The 17,500-nt window shown below is 44.2% G+C and overlaps 1 protein-coding gene across 1 annotated transcript in view; it reads left to right on the top strand.

Moving 5' to 3' along the window:
* acss1 (acyl-CoA synthetase short chain family member 1) overlaps positions 1-16,807 on the top strand; it is a 34,670-nt gene extending 17,863 nt beyond the window's left edge. The window contains exons 6-14 of the mRNA XM_053237419.1: positions 1-53; positions 5,762-5,899; positions 7,086-7,178; positions 8,193-8,305; positions 9,413-9,539; positions 9,717-9,844; positions 9,928-9,991; positions 12,344-12,465; positions 16,607-16,807. The exon at positions 1-53 is cut by the window's left edge and continues 95 nt beyond it. Coding sequence (XP_053093394.1) covers positions 1-53; positions 5,762-5,899; positions 7,086-7,178; positions 8,193-8,305; positions 9,413-9,539; positions 9,717-9,844; positions 9,928-9,991; positions 12,344-12,465; positions 16,607-16,783 — 1,015 coding nt within the window. The 3' untranslated portion in view covers positions 16,784-16,807. The remainder of the gene's footprint in view (positions 54-5,761; positions 5,900-7,085; positions 7,179-8,192; positions 8,306-9,412; positions 9,540-9,716; positions 9,845-9,927; positions 9,992-12,343; positions 12,466-16,606) is intronic.
* Positions 16,808-17,500: the final 693 nt, after the last annotated feature.

A 17,500-nucleotide genomic window follows, 5' to 3' on the forward strand; every position in this document is an offset into this window, starting at 1 on the left:
TAACGGAGGAACCACCGTGCTGTTCGAGAGCACACCTGTGTATCCAGATCCAGGTAACACACACACACACACACACACTCACGGACACACACTCCACACACACACACACACACACACACTCACAGAGGTGCTGTATATATTATTACTAAACTACACTGCAGTTACTTTCGGGATTCTTCTTCAGAATTATGTACAATCAGGTCCATAAGTATTTGGACATTGATAAAGTTATTGTTATGTTGTTTACTACAGTATATTGGAGTTATAAATAATTAAATAACGAACATGAGCTTAGAGTGCAGACTTTCAGCTTGTTTATCAACAACACAAACTCAGGAACTATTGCCAGGTGCTGTTCACCTGATCCGGAATTCCTAAGGGTAAGGAATTTTATATCTCTAGCGAATTCAGCAGCGTCGTTGTTGTAGCTATGTATATACCACTATAGAGAGACAGTAAGCTAGCGCTAAAAACATTAGCCACAGCCATTAACAAACATGAAGAGCAGCACCCAGAAGCAGCGATCATTGCTGCTGGGGACTTTAATCGAACGAACCTGAAGACTGCACTTCCCAAGTTTTATCAGCATGGGTCCTGCCTGATGAGAGGAGAAGATTTACTGGACCATGTTTACACAAAGCCTTCAGAACACTTCCACTACCACCTACCACACAGACCACGTTCATGCTCTCTACATACTGACAGCTCCTGAGTCCCATCAAGTCTACTGAGAGGACGGTGCACGAATAAGCAGCATCAGTGACAGGATACATGAGGAAATGTTTCAGTGATGTTGTAGTCTCAAAAACAATCAGAACACTCCCAAACCAACAGCCTTGGATGAACAGAGGGGTGAGTGTCCTGCTGAAAGCCTGTGATGCAGCTCATAAAGCTGGTGACAAGGTGGCACTGAGAGCAGCCAGGAACAAGCTGAAGGCTGGCATCAAGCCTGCTAAAAATAACTACAGACTGAAAATAGAAAATGACTCTCCTAACAACCACGATCCACAGCGCACGCGGCAGCGAATACAGGCAATCATTGACTATTAAAGCAAAGTCAACAATGCTACAGTCACTAATGCCTACCAGATGAGCTCAACACCTTGTATACCCGCTTCAGGACCCACTACACTGTACACCATGCAAGGAGATGCCACCTCAGGCACCATACAGGACCAGGCGCTCAGCTGTGTTCAGCTGAGGTAAGAAGAACACTGATGTGTGTACATACACGCAAAGCCACTGGACCGGACGGCATCCCTGACCATGTACTCAGAGCATATGCCGACCTGCTGGCTGCCACCTTCACAGAGATCTTCAACGTGTCCCTGGCCCAGGCTACCGTCCCTACCTGCTTTAAAGCAACAGCTATAATCCCAGTGCCAAAGACAACCATCATCACAAGCCTGAGTGACTACTGTACAATTGTTCTTTTGCCCTTTGAGAGACTGGTCATGGCTCACATCCAGTCCAGCCTCCTGCCCGCACTATTCAGGCCACATCAGGTTCCCCTCTGTGCAAACAGGTCAGAGGCGGATGCAGTATCTCTAAGCATCTACACAGCACCAACCCACCTGGACAAAAAGGACACTTACGTCAGAATCCTGCTTCTGGACTTCAGTTCAGCATTTAATACCAGCATACCATCAAAAGTGGTGTCAACGCTCAGGAATCACCAACACACTCTGCAGCTGGACTGGACTTTCTCACCACCAGACTCCAGACTGTCAGACTAGGCACCACCTCCACTCCACCCACCCTAAGCACTGGAATTCCACAAGGTTGTGTCCTTTTGCCATTCCACAGCTCTAACGACATCATTACATTTGCAGAGATCACTACACTCATCACAGGAATGAGGAAGCTGAGTACAGGGAGGAAGTAGCTCTCCTCACTGCATGGAGGGATGACAAGAGCCACTCCCCTAATGTCAAAACAAAGGAAATCAGTTTCCTTCATCAGAGGAGGGAGAGGAGAGCAAGCATGCAGGGTTCCGCAGTGGAAAGAGTGAACAGTAATTCCTAGGACTACACATCACAGAAGATCTCACTTGGTCAGCCCACACTTGCGATTTCATAAGAAAAGCTCAACAGCTTTTCCTAAAGAGACTGAGACATGTCACCCTGTCTCCTTGGCTCCTAGTAACTTCTACAGGTGCATGATGGAGAGCAGACTAACCAGCTGCATCATAGCAGCTCTACTGTCACTGACTTCAAGGCCGCATGTAATAAAAACTGCTCAGTTCCTCACCGGAGCCTCTAGTGTGAGATGCTTAGAGAATAAGAAAGTGTTCAGCATCACCTCAGACTCCACTCTCCACAGCCGTAGCCTGTTTGACCCTCTACCATCAGGAAAGCGATTCCAGAGAATACGAACCAGGTCCACAAAACTAAAGAATAGTTTCAAGCAGGCAGTCAAGCAGCTCACACCACACAGTGTGAAGAACACTCCTCCTGCTCGTCCCCCTGACACAGCTACGTCCACGCTGTAAATACCTGTCCTCCAGCTGACTCTGTAAAACAGGAATATTGCACGGCCACTTCATGTCTCCAGTACCTGATCTACCTGTTTCATAATGCTGTACATTGTTTACTTTTGGCACAGCCACTTTAAACTCTTACAGTAAATCTATTCTGCACTCTACGGAAGGCCAAACACCTGACCATCACACCTGATATCCCATTCCAGATTTATTCCCGTGTGTTTGCTGTTATAATGAGCTCCACTCTTCTGGGAAGCTTTCCACTAGATGTTGGAGCGTGGCTGTGGGGATTTGTGTTCATTCAGCTACAAGAGCATTAGTGAGGTCAGGCGCTGATGTTGGGATGTCGAGGAGGTCTGGCACGCATTCGGCATTCCAGTTTATCCCAAAAGTGTTCAGTGGGGTTGAGGTCAGGGCTCTGTGCAGGACACTCGAGTTCTTCCACTCCAACTTTGGTAAACTGTGTGCTCATGGACTTCCACAGGGGCATCGTCATGCTGGAACAGGTTTGAGTCTCTTAGTTCCAGTGAAGGGAAACTGTAATGCTACAGCACACAGAGATTCTATTCCATTCTATACAACTGTGTGCTTCCTGCTTTGTGGTAACAGTTTGGGGAAGAACCACATATGGGTGTGATGGTCAGGGGTGCACATACTTTTGGCCATATAGTGTACCTAGACACTGTGAGTGACAATCATATTCCAGTAACCCTGGACTAGACATGCACACAGCCCTAAAACTGCTTCTTGTACTGCATTAACTGTTAAAATTGCTTTAAAAACAATCAGTTATAACCGTAAAAGCTTGTAAAAAAAACTGTTAAAACAGTTTCTGTTAATGTTAGTGTGTTATTTTGTCTATGCTACTTATCTAATATCATGTTATTTTGTTATATGTTTACACCTAAGGCTAGCTAAATTACATTTTATTATACTGTACACCCCTGTGTATGTATGGTGACAATAAAGTTCAATTAAACTGAACTTAATTGAATTTGAGGGTATTTACATCCAAATCGGGTGAACGGTGTAGGAATTACGGCGCTTTTTACGTTAACCCCCCACCAAAACCCGCCTCCTCTCAAAGGACCAAAAGTAATTGGACCAACTAAAATAATCATAAATTAAACTAATTTTTAATAAGCAGTTGCAAATCCTTTGCAGCCTGAAGTCTGGGACCCATAGACATCACCAGATGTTTTTCTTCCCTGCTGAAGCTCTGCCAGGTCTTTCCTGCAGCTGTCTTCACTTCCTGCTTGTTCTCGGGGTGTTTTGTCTTCGGTTTTGCCTTCAGCGAGTGAAATGCAGCTCAGTTGGATTCAGGTCAGGTGACTGACTCGCCCATTGCAGAACGTTCCACTTCTTTGCCTTGAAAAAGTTTTGGGTTGCTTTAGAAATACGCTTCAGATCATTGTCCATCTGCACTGTGAAGCTCCGTCCAGTGCTTTCTGAAGCATTTGTGTGAATGTGAGCAGATAATATCACCCTGTACACTTCAGAATTCATCCTGCTGCTTTTCTCAGCAGTCACATCATCAATAAACACAAGAGAACCAGTTCCACTGGCAGCCGTACACGCCCACACCGGGAGATCAGGTGGTACGCTTCAGATCATGAGCAGTTCCTTCTCTTCTCATCATTCTGCTACAAGTTCATCCAATCTGTCCATCAATCTGTCTATAGGATGTTGTTTCAGAACTGTAGGGTTTTTTTTTTCAATGTTTTTGGCAAACTAATCTGGTCTTCCTGTTTCTGTTCCTGTTTAGGTTTACTAATGGTTACATCTTGCGGTTAAATCCTCTGTATTTATTCTGGTGAAGTCTTCTCTTGATTGTTGACTTTGCCACAGATACACTGACCTGCTGGAGGATGTTCTTCATTTGGCCAGCTGTTGGGAAGGAGTTTTTTTTTCATCCACCACAGCTGTTTTCTGTGGTTTTCAGGGCCTTTTGGTGTTCCTGAGCTCAACATTGCGTTCTTTAAGCAATGCTGATTTGGCCATGTCTATTTTTTTTAATCAGCCTAATGATGGCTTGCTTCACTGGCAGCTTGTTTGGACTTCATATTGAGAGTAAACAGCAACAGATTCCAAATGCAAATGCCACACTAGACCTTGTATCTGCTTACCTGTAAGTGAAATAATAAGGGAATAACACACACCTGGCCATGAAACAGCCGAGGAGTCAATTGTCCAAATACTTTTGGTCCTGTAAAATGGGGGACCACATTCTCATATTCATTATTTAAATTCAACTTCTGTATACGGAGATAAATCGCTGCTCCGAGGTTAAGAACACCGAGGGCTTCCCGTTTTATTGCACCACATCTCTGATGTTTTATAGATGTAAATGCCTTAGGGCTATAAATTACACAATTCAAAGCCACACCCACTTCAGGGTTATCTCATTTATAACAGCAGTTCTGTGCTATTATTTAAAAGTACAACAAACAAAACTTTATATGAAATATACACTAATACATTCAAATGCCCTATTTATTTATTTTATTGCTTTTTATATATTTTTCACAAAAAAACACAGCTTTTTTTTTTTTTTAAACAAACTTGAAGAGCTGAAAGGTGTAGCATGTTAATTAGCAGCATTAATAATTATGTCAGGGAAAAGGTCCACATAGTAAGACAAGCTTGTGTGTGTGTGTGTGTGTGTGTGTGTGACATCACAGCTCTCAGCCCTGTCAGTGTGTTCAGTAGTGTAATGATAACAACACTAATTAAATCCTTTAACCGCTTGATTTTATTTGGCAGCAGTAAAGTAAGGAAAGTTACAGTGTGTTATCTTATCTGATTAGGATGTTATCTGCTTTCATCTTATCCACATCACTGACGTTCCTCTGACGTAAAGAAGATAAAGCCACATTAATGTACCTGCTGGAGGTTATGCAGCTCGCTGTGACCTGGGCGCTAAACGCCGCAGTTCAGTTTCATTCACTTCAAATACATTTAATCCTCAGTAGGGTTCGTGTTAATGAGGCGTAGTGGAAGGAGAATATTTATCTCTAATAAAGATGAACTTTACAGCAGACTAAAACAGCTCTCAGGATGAAACTGATTACAGGCAGAACTTCATCGAGCTTCATCTCGCTGATCTGTGATCAGATTTTAACGTTAAAAAGCTCTGTGTGTGAAATCGCAAACACATTTACACTTAATCAGATCACACATTTCAAACACACACCACACTTCAGCTGCTTTTACCATTTAATGATCACCAGCCAAATATTTTCAGCATACGTGTGTGTGTGTGTGTGTGTGTGTGTGTAGGTCGGTACTGGGAAACGGTACAGCGGTTGAAGATTAATCAGTTTTATGCTGCTCCTACGGCTCTCAGGCTGCTGCTGAAGTACGAGGAGAGCTGGGTGAAGAAGTACGACCGCTCGTCACTCAGAACCCTCGGCTCAGGTGAGTGTGTGTGTGTGTGTGTGTGTGTACGACTGCTCATCATTCGGAAACCTCGTCTAACTCATTCATAAGCTACGTGAAAGTTACGCTGCGTTTGAGGTGAAGTTGCTGCGTGTAATTCCCGCCTCCAACAGCTAAAAACCACCGAAAACGTCCCTCAGCTTAAATTTCAACTCATCAGCTTGGGGTAGTTTTCTCAACCACCAGTTCCTTCCCTGTTTACGGAGTGACATCAAAGCAACATGCCGCTCACACTGTGAACAGTGTAACGTCTTCTCTACTTCTCTACTTTTAAATGAGTTTATAACAGCATTGGCTTTAGATCAGTTCACACACACACACACACACACACTCGGTTAAATCTATAACACTGGTTATAATAATCACTGTTCTGAGAAGCTAATCATCAACATTAGAGTTATCACTAACGTTAGCCAGCTAGCTTGTTGCTAAGCTACTCGCGATTGTCTGCTGGCTCGCGGGGGCGGAGTTTCTCTAAAACAGAGGCGTGTCTCAGTTCTGCGCACTTCTGACTTTAACTTAATAATATCAATTTCATTTTTTAAACATGTCTTTGATTATGATTGTGAATATTTACTATTCTGGTTCATAGTCAAGACGATGTGAAGTGGATAAGTGCACTGTTTAATGAGTTACATTAAAATTACAAAAACAAAAGTGTCTGAATATTTGCACATTTCCGCTCAGTGTAAATTACTGATTTAACTATATTAATATTAATATCATTTTACTTATACTCTTATGGTCCATTATAGTATAATTTTCCTATAATGTGTGTATTTGTGTATGTTATTTGTGTATATTGTATTATTTGGTATTTTCTCAGTGAGCTGTAGGAAAATTCCCGGCCCGAGTTCAGCTTGTTTTTCCCGTCAGACTTTACACATGAACAACTGAAGGTCACTAACAGACCTGATCCTGTGCCAGCTCGGGCACTTCACCCTGGTCAAGTGCTCTCAGAGCTCCATGTTCCTCCTGAGTGTTACAGCAGAACCGGTTCTCCTCTTCCAGATCCGCTCTAACATTAAACTCATAATGAGCCACTTTATCTTATAGTCTTATTATTATAAACAATCCTGTATAAATATTTCAGCCTCATCATTTACTGCGCTTTCTGTCACACCTGGGAGTTATGAGTCATTGTTCTTGTGGATTGTCTTGGCAGTTGGAGAACCCATCAATCATGAGGCGTGGGATTGGTTCTACAGCGTGGTGGGAGAAAGACGATGCCCTCTGGTGGACACGTGGTGGCAGACAGGTGATTAATACATTCATTACAATAACTTTATACGTCACTGGAGTTTATGTGAGAGCTGTAGGTGATCAGGGAAGACGTGTTGTTTGGTTCGGACTCTTTCTTTTCTTTTGTTTTTAAACCAGAATTCATGAAGGATGTTTACTACAGAGTTACTGTTACCACCCCGAAGTTGATTATTTTCCTTTAACAGCACGTCCCCAAGTGTTTTATTCCTCTTACACCACAGCAACTTACCAACAATTACAATTTTTTATTTATTAAAGAATCACATCCTTTTTATCCGTTTATAGTTACATTTAATGTTTTGTGGAATGCCGGTGAAACACGTGAGTTCCTGTTGTCGCTTACGTTATAGCAGCTATAAACACTCGTTCCCTCACCAGCCTCTTTATTCTCTCTCTTCAAGTTAATAAGAGAAAATAAACGCAGCTTGTTCCGCATGTTACCGAGAAACCGCAAAGAAGCGTAAACTCCTCTGTCCTGAAGATGTCGGAAAACTTAACGTTACTGACACTGGAGACTCCTTCCAATGTTACATAAACATCTCCTTACTCTGCACTGACAAATAAAATCCTTTTATGTGGAGCGTCCGCTGTACACGTCCCTGTGAATGAGCTGTTACTATGGAAACGATAACGTATTAGAGCGAGTACATTAATATAAACCTGCGCTACTGTCAGAGCTGCTGTTCTAGAGAATTAATCAACACCTTCTGACTAATCAGAGTGCAGGATTCAGCAGAATGATAATGTAATAATATGTAATAACAGTGTGTGATGTGTGTGTGCTGCTTGCTAGCTGTATTTTGTGTTGAATGTTGCAGTAGTTGAAGGTTAAAGGTGTACAGTACCTCACACTCTGCACTGCTAATGTGGCTAATAAGTGAACCAGAGTCAGCGCCTGAGTTAAAATTACACTAATATGTTTTTTTCCACCTGGGATTTCATGCATTATTAGCTATTCCTAGTATTAGAGGTTATGTATTATTTTATCCTGTTTTTTTTTTTTCCACAGAGACGGGCGGAGTGTGTATCGCACCACGGCCTGCCGAACCCGGCGCTGAAATACGACCCGCCATGGCCATGAGGCCTTTCTTTGGCATTAAGCCTGCGTTACTGGACGAAAAGGTAAAGTTTCCTTCACTAACACTTATTAGATCATTAATGAAAACTAGTACGTGAAAGTGAGCATGTGCAGAGAATTAGTCGACAAAATCGAGTGCGCTGATTATCAGAATTATTATATTACACTATTATTTTTAATAATGTAGAGTGTAATACGCAGCTGGAGCCACTGGGGGCAGCGCTGTGGAGTCTCTGTACCTGTGTGATGTTTCTGTAGCACCTTGGTGCTGGAGGAACGCTGTTTCACTTCACTGTGTACTAACAGCTGCATACGGCTGCAGTGCCAATAAACACAGTCTGCTTCTTCTAAAATAATAACAATCCAGTGATGATCACCGAACATGGAACAAACTTTAACGTGACACGTGAAAGAGTGTCTGATAGAAAACAAAAGATCGAGCCATGCTCTCCTCTTTCTGAGAAAAGAAACTAAAATGAGGTCATTTTATTAAATAGTTGTCTCACTGTGTGTACAATCCCACACGTCTGCTCTCTAGCTCTCTCTCTCTCTCTCTCTCTCTCTCTCTCTCTCTCTAGCTCTCTCTCACTCTCTCTCCCACTATCTCTCTCTCTAGCTCTCTCTCTCTCTCTCTCTCTCTAGCTCTCTCTCACTCTCTCTCTCTCTCTTGCTCTCTCTCCCACTATCTCTCTCTCTCTAGCTCTCTCTCTCTCTAGCTCTCTCTCTTTCTCTCTCCCACTAGCTCTCTCTCTCTCTCTCTCTGTCCGTAGCTTTCTCTCTCTCTCTCTCGTTCTCTCTCTCTCCCACTATCTCTCTCTCTCTCGTTCTCTCTCTCTCTCCCACTATCTCTCTCTCTCTCACTATCTCTCTCTCTCCCTCTCTCCCCCCTGAATGTGGGCGTGCCTCTCCTACTGTACTCGTATTCCTCGTGAGCTATAAACCACACACTGGAGTCTGGAGTGGCTCCAACACTAACAGGAAGTCGTGCACATTTACTCAACGCTGACTTCCTGCAGTAAAAAACACATCTGACAATATGGCACTAGAAGATGCGTATCTGAACACTGCCCTTCTTTAAAACTGCTACAGTTGCACTAAAGTTCAGGTTCTTTTTATTAGAATATAATTTATTTTCATGACTTTTATCACAGGGCCAGGTCCTGACAGAGAACGATGTGAGCGGCGCTCTGTGTATCGGCCAGCCGTGGCCCGGGATGGCCAGAAGCATTTTCGGAGATCATCAGAGATTTGTAGATGCATACTTTAAACCCTTTCCTGGTAAGTGCACTGCTGTGAGCCACAATGAAGGGGTGTGGCCTGAGTACCTGTCAATCATAGTGAATGAGGCGTGGCCTTTGGGTCACATGTAGAAAAGTGTGATTTTTGTTTTATATGTATAAAATGTGTAAAGTTGTATAAAGCTGTAATGTCACGTGAGTGTGTTTTCGCGCGTAGGTTATTATTTCACGGGCGACGGAGCGCACCGGACAGCAGACGGATATTACCAGATCACTGGACGGATGGACGACGTCATCAACATCAGCGGCCATCGTCTGGGCACAGCGGAGATCGAGGACGCTCTGGTGAGAGGTGGAGCTATTCAAGTATTTAAATGATGATCACACATTTGATTGGATGTTTTGAACTGAGTGATGTTCTCCTGTAGGACGAGCACCCGGACGTTCCCGAGACTGCCGTCGTCGGAATTTCTCACGACGTTAAAGGAGAAGGTGAGACAGTCATGGTGTGGAGAAAGAAGTTTGCTCAGGAGTTTAATTAGAAGGTTGATCAGATGTTACTGAGAGATTGCAGTCGGCATTAAACTGCCTCGCGGCCAAACTGATGCCCGACCCCAGGCTCACCATGACTGCACTTCTGTTCTTCTGTCAAATCTCAGCTGAAAACTCTTCTCTTCTCTTCTCTTCTCTTCTCTTCTCTTCTCTTCTCTTCTCTTCTCACAATATCACTCTCCTCCTTTTAATGATGTTACTTTGTGTATGTGCTTGTAAAGCAACCATGGGTGTTAGAAAAGCACTAAATAAATACACAGATCAGCCATAACATTAAACCCCCTGACAGGTGACGTGAGTAATGCTGATTATCTCGTTACAGTGGCACCTGTAAAGGTGAGGTATTTATTAGGCAGCAAATGAACAGTCAGTTCTTGAAGTTGATGTGTTGGAAGCAGGAAAAATGGGCAAGCGTAAGGATCTGAGTGACTTTGAAAAGAGCCACATTGTGATGTCTAGACGACTGGGTCAGAGCTTCTCCAAAGCAGCAGGTCTTGTGGGGTGTTCCCAGTGTGCAGGGGTTAGTACCTACCAAAAGAGGTCCAAGGAAGGACAACCGGTGAACCAGCGACAGGATCATGGGCTCCCAAGGATCACTGATGCACGTGGGGAGTGAAGGTCCGTCTGGTCCGATCCCACAGAAGAGCTACTGTAGCACAAACTGCTGAAAAGTTAAAGCTGCTCTGATAGAAAGGTGTCAGAACACACAGTGCAGTGCAGCTTGCTGCGTATGGAGCTGCGTAGCTGCAGAGCGGTCAGAGAGCCCATGCTGACCCTGTCCACCACCCAAAGCTCCTACAATGGGCACGAGAGCATCAGAACTGGATCATGGAGCAATGGAAGAAGGTGGCCTGGTCTGATGAATCGTATTTTCTTTTACATCATGTGGAAGGCCGTGTGCGTGTGTGTCACTTACCTGGGGAAGAGATGGCACCAGGATGCACTATGGGAAGAAGGCCAGCTGGTGGAGGCAGTGTGATGGTCTGGGCAATGTTCTGCTGGGAAACCTCGGGTCCTGGCCTTCATGTGGATGTTACTTTGACACGTACCACCTACCTAAACATTGCTGCAGACCGAGTTACACCCCTTCATGGCAACGGTGTTCCCTAATGGCAGTGACCTCTTTCAGCAGGATAATGCTCCCTGCCTCACTGCAGAAACTGTTCAGGAATGGTTTGAGGAACATGACAAAGAGTTTGAGGTGTAGATTGGCCTCCAAATTCCCCAGATCTCAATCCAATCGAGCATCTGTGGGACGTGCTGAACAAACAAGTCCGATCCATGGAGGCTCCACCTCACAACTTACAGGACTTAAAGGATTTGCTGCTAATGACTTGGTGCCAGAAACCACACACACCTTGCCTCCTGCCTCAGAGTCAGAGCTGTTTTACTGGCACAAGAAGGAACTACACAATATTAGACAGGTGGTTTTAATGTTATGGCTGATCGGTGTAAATAAATCTATCAAGAGGGAGAATGAGTGAGTGAGAGAGAGAGAGAGAGAGAGAGAGAGAATGAGTGAGTGAGCGAGAGAGTGAGAGAGAGAGAGAGAGTGAAAGAGAGTGAAAGAGAATGACAGAGAGAGTGAGAGAGAGAGAGAGAGAGTGAGAGAGTGAGAGAGAGAGAGAGAGTGAGTGAGAGAGAGTGAAAGAGAATGACAGAGAGAGTGAGAGAGAGAGAGAGAGAGAGAGTGAGAGAGAGAGAGAGTGAGAGAGAGAGAGAGAGTGAGTGAGTGAGAGAGAGAGAGTGAGAGAGAGAGAGAGTGAGTGAGTGAGTGAGTGATTGGAGGCTGCAGAGGAGCTGAATAAAGCCGGCGTTGTTGAGACTGCAGCGGGGTGTTTGGGGTCTCTGAGAGCGTCTTTGTTCTCGTTTCCTCGCGCTGTGTGTGTGTTTGTTCGGCTGCTTCACAGCAGAGCGCTGAGTTTAATTTTAATTAATGAAGCAGCTGAACACAGCAGAGAGAACATGCACTGGGTCTGTTTTAGATAACCGAAACAGGGAATGTCGGATAGATCTCTGAATATCTGACAGGACTGTGACGAGAAAAGTCTGATGTTTTTTATTGTATTTTAAAAAAAAAAAGCTGGTCAGCCGACGCCCCCTAGTGACCGCAGCGTGACACGGCGTTATAAACTGCTCGGCAGTGAGACTGGATTCTGCATTAAAGTCAGGATTAATATTTCTATTTCTATTACTATAGAGTGTGTAATGTCAGGTACCTGATCGGGTCAGAAGAACGATGAGGTTAAACCCACTTCCTGTTTCACATGGAACCTCTTCCTGTGTCCTCAGTTCCGTTTGCGTTTGTGGTTATCAAGGAGAACGTGTCGGAGAACCAGGAGACTGTGGTGAAGGAACTGAGACAGCTGGTGGCCACCAAGATCGCCAAATACGCCGTGCCCGACCACTTCCTGGTGCGTAACACACCGAGTTTAACATCTGCTGATTATAATAAACCGTTTTATTTTAAATAATACTTATATATATATATACACACACGTGTGTGTGTGTAATATTATAATAATAAAAATTTTAGAATAATAACACTGTAGTTTTACAGTTTATTTCTGTTTAGATACAAATATCTCATTATTATTATTATTATTATTATTATTATTATTATTATTATTATTATTATTATGGATGTAAAATGTCATATTTATGAATATTAATATGTCTCACTAGTGCACACATTGGTGTATATATGATAAGGACGTGTTGGTATTAATGGTAATATTATAGAAATTATTTTATTTAATGTCAGGTAATATTTATAAACTTGTTTTCATACTACAGTAATATTTATTCTCCCATAGTAAGTAGGAAAGTTGTCGATGTGACGATTAACATTAACATAAGATTACTTTTTTATTTAGATTCTGATGTTAGAGATGAAAATATGTTAATTGGGTTAAAATAACAGACTTTGATGTTGTTCATTAAAATAAATTAGAATAAATTAGAATAAATTAGAATCAATGAGATTTCTGTACACTCTTTACAGACATTTTAGCGCTGTTAGCTGAGCTCTTCATTGTCCCTCCTTGCTTAGGAGAACCTTAATGGTTCTGTGCAGAACCCTACAGCAGTGTTTCCTTTTCTGAAAGTGTTCCTATTAGGAAGATAAGAACCCTTAATTATCCAAGGAACTACTGAATATTATAGAACCCTATACATTTTTCTCCATCAGAAAAGGTTCCGTGTTACAATCTAAGAACCTTTACTTATTACAAAGAACCCTTGAACAATGTAGAACCCAACAACTAAGTGTTTCCCTCCCTGACAGGGTTCCTACTAGAACTCTTCTGGAAGCAATGAATGCTTAATTATCCAGTGAACCCTCAGAAAGAACCTCGTGTTCTAAGAGTGGAGCAAGAAGCTGAAAGATAAACAGGTTCTAGATATTTAAGAGAAACTAGCGAGCAAGAGTTTGGGGTTTGTACTGCACCGGGGAGTAAACACGCTTAAGCAAAAGGGTTCTTTAAGCTTCATTAATTAAGTAGCGGCTTTAAAAGGGTTCTGCTTGGAACCATCTCTTCCACATCAACACTTCGTTGTAGGATTCTGTGTGTTTCTCTGAAGAGAACTTTTAATTTCCCCCAGGAACAACCAGAGCAACCTGTCAGTGTCCTGAGAGTGGAACACTCCATCTCTGTTCTCCTTCTCTCTCTCCATCTCTGTTCTCCTTCTCTCTCTCCATCTCTGTTCTCCTTCTCTCTCTCTCTCTGTTCTCCTTCTCTCTCTCCATCTCCGTTCTCCTTCTCTCTCTCCATCTCTGTTCTCCTTCTCTCTCTCTCTCTGTTCTCCTTCTCTCTCTCCATCTCTCTCCATCTCTGTTCTCCTTCTCTCTCTCTCTCTCTGTTCTCCTTCTCTCTCTCCATCTCTCTCCATCTCTGTTCTCCTTCTCTCTCTCCATCTCTGTTCTCCTTCTCTCTCTCTCTCTGTTCTCCTTCTCTCTCTCCATCTCTGTTCTCCTTCTCTCTCTCCATCTTTGTTCTCCTTCTCTCTCTCCATCTCTCTCCATCTCTGTTCTCCTTCTCTCTCTCTCTCTCTCTCTGTTCTCCTTCTCTCTCTCCATCTCTGTTCTCCTTCTCTCTCTCCATCTCTGTTCTCCTTCTCTCTCTCTCCATCTCTGTTCTCCTTCTCTCTCTCCATCTCTGTTCTCCTTCTCTCTCTCTCTCTCTGTTCTCCTTCTCTCTCTCTCCATCTCTGTTCTCCTTCTCTCTCTCCATCTCTGTTCTCCTTCTCTCTCTCTCTCTGTTCTCCTTCTCTCTCTCTCCATCTCTGTTCTCCTTCTCTCTCCATCTCTCTCCATCTCTGTTCTCCTTCTCTCTCTCTCTCTCTGTTCTCCTTCTCTCTCTCCATCTCTGTTCTCCTTCTCTCTCTCTCTCTGTTCTCCTTCTCTCTCTCTCCATCTCTGTTCTCCTTCTCTCTCTCCATCTCTCTCCATCTCTGTTCTCCTTCTCTCTCTCCATCTCTCTCCATCTCTGTTCTCCTTCTCTCTCTCTCTCTCTCTCCATCTCTGTTCTCCTTCTCTCTCTCTCTCTCCATCTCTGTTCTCCTTCTCTCTCTCTCTCTCTCTCTCTCCATCTCTGTTCTCCTTCTCTCTCTCCATCTCTGTTCTCCTTCTCCTTCTCTCTCTCTCTCTCTCTCTCTCCATCTCTGTTCTCCTTCTCTCTCTCCATCTCTGTTCTCCTTCTCTCCCTCTCTCTCCATCTCTGTTCTCCTTCTCTCTCTCTCTCTCTCTCTCTCTCTCTCCATCTCTGTTCTCCTTCTCTCTCTCTCTCTCTCTCTCTCCATCTCTGTTCTCCTTCTCTCTCTCCATCTCTGTTCTCCTTCTCTCCCTCTCTCTCCATCTCTGTTCTCCTTCTCTCTCTCTCTCTCTCTCTCTCTCTCCATCTCTGTTCTCCTTCTCTCCCTCTCTCTCTTTCTCTCTCCATCTCTGTTCTCCTTCTCTCTCTCCATCTCTGTTCTCCTTCTCTCTCTCTCTGTTCTCCTTCTCTCTCTCCATCTCTGTTCTCCTTCTCTCTCTCCATCTCTGTTCTCCTTCTCTCTCTCCATCTCTCTCCATCTCTGTTCTCCTTCTCTCTCTCTCTCTCTCTCTCTCTCCATCTCTGTTCTCCTTCTCTCTCTCTCTCTCCATCTCTGTTCTCCTTCTCTCTCTCTCTCTCTCCATCTCTGTTCTCCTTCTCTCTCTCCATCTCTGTTCTCCTTCTCCTTCTCTCTCTCTCTCTCTCTCTCTCTCTCTCTCTCCATCTCTGTTCTCCTTCTCTCTCTCCATCTCTGTTCTCCTTCTCTCCCTCTCTCTCCATCTCTGTTCTCCTTCTCTCTCTCTCTCTCTCTCTCTCCATCTCTGTTCTCCTTCTCTCTCTCTCTCTCTGTTCTCCTCCCTCTCGCTCTCTCTCCCAACCTCTCTCTCCCTCTCTCTCTTTCTCTCTCCATCTCTGTTCTCCCTCTCTCCATCTTTCTCTCCATCTCTCTCTCCATCTCTGTTCTCCTTCTCTCTCTCTCTCTCTGTTCTCCTTCTCTCTCTCTCTCTCTGTTCTCCTTCTCTCTCTCTCCATCTCTGTTCTCCTTCTCTCTCTCCATCTCTCTCCATCTCTGTTCTCCTTCTCTCTCTCTCTCTGTTCTCCTTCTCTCTCTCCATCTCTCTCCATCTCTGTTCTCCTTCTCTCTCTCCATCTCTGTTCTCCTTCTCTCTCTCTCTCTCTGTTCTCCTTCTCTCTCTCCATCTCTCTCCATCTCTGTTCTCCTTCTCTCTCTCCATCTCTGTTCTCCTTCTCTCTCTCCATCTCTCTCCATCTCTGTTCTCCTTCTCTCTCTCTCTCTCTCTCTCTCCATCTCTGTTCTCCTTCTCTCTCTCTCTCTCTCTCCATCTCTGTTCTCCTTCTCTCTCTCTCTCTCTCTCTCTCTCTCTCTCTCCATCTCTGTTCTCATTCTCTCTCTCCATCTCTGTTCTCCTTCTCTCCCTCTCTCTCCATCTCTGTTCTCCTTCTCTCTCTCTCTCTCTCTCTCTCTCTCTCTCTCTCCATCTCTGTTCTCCTTCTCTCTCTCTCTCTCTCTCCATCTCTGTTCTCCTTCTCTCTCTCCATCTCTGTTCTCCTCCCTCTCGCTCTCTCTCTTTCTCTCTCCATCTCTGTTCTCCCTCTCTCCATCTTTCTCTCCATCTCTCTCTCCATCTCTGTTCTCCTTCTCTCTCTCTCTCCATCTCTGTTCCCTCTCTCTCTCCCCCCATCTCTCTCTCTCCATCTCTCTCTCTCCATCTCTGTTCTCCTTCTCTCTCTCCCTGATGTTCTGTCTCTCACTGATTCCTCTCTCACAGCTCTCCCTCTTCTTCTTTTTATTTCTTTTTGGAACTCCTTCTGATAGAAACACTTAGTTGTAGAACCTTTAAGGGTTCCTCCAGAGGGAGCTGAAGAACCTGAGGGGATGTGAATGTACTAAGAGTGTAGATATTTAGAAGAACAGGATCAGTATGTGTCCTGGAGCAGATGTAGAAGACGTTAGAAATGTTGTAGATGCTGACCTCGTCCTGTTCTCCGTCTCGGGTGTCAGGTGGTGAAGCGTCTCCCGAAGACTCGCTCGGGAAAGATCATGAGGAGAATTCTGCGGAAGGTGGCCATGGGGCAGGAGGACAGTCTCGGGGACATCTCCACGCTGGACGACCCCTCTGTAGTGACCGAGCTCATCAAGGCTCATCAGCACTACAGGAACCGAGCGGCGAGGGCGTGACATCACAGCGCACAGGATGGGGGCGGGTGGGTGGGCGGGGTAATGGCAGGAAGTATATCTGACAGACAGGAAGTAAGGGAGTCAGTAGAGTTTATGTTAGTAATAACACATTAATAACCTGTCTGATACGATTCTGTCATTCTTCATACATGTGGGTCGTGTCCCAAATCTAGCATTAAACACACACACACACTCACACACACTCACTCACACTCGCACACACACACACACACTCACTCACACTCGCACACACACACACACACTCACACACACTCACTCACACTCACTCACACTCACTCACACTCGCACACACACACACTCCACCTCAGCCCTCTGTGTGTTAATCATTGTCTTATATGAGTGAAGAATGATGGAATCGTGTGTGTGTGTGTGTGTGTGTGTGTGTGTGTGTGTGTGTGTGGAATATAAATCCGCATGCTACAGCTCGAGGTGTGCCGATAATCAGGCATAGGATGTTTCATAACCCACATGACAGACAGTTCAGATGAGTTTCTACCTCTGTGTGGTTCAGGACGCTGCCGAGGTCACGACACTGACGCTGATAAAACTCTTTTATTTTAGATAAATGTGAGAACGTTGCGTCGTCCTGTGAAGAAGCTGAGGAACAAAACCTGTGATAAAATCATAAACTGATAAACCGGTTAAGCTAATTACTCTGATATCAAGACATGTGAAAATATCAGCGCAAATGAGGTC

The sequence above is a fragment of the Pangasianodon hypophthalmus genome, chromosome 10, assembly GCF_027358585.1.
Source record: "Pangasianodon hypophthalmus isolate fPanHyp1 chromosome 10, fPanHyp1.pri, whole genome shotgun sequence".
NCBI lineage: Eukaryota > Metazoa > Chordata > Actinopteri > Siluriformes > Pangasiidae > Pangasianodon > Pangasianodon hypophthalmus.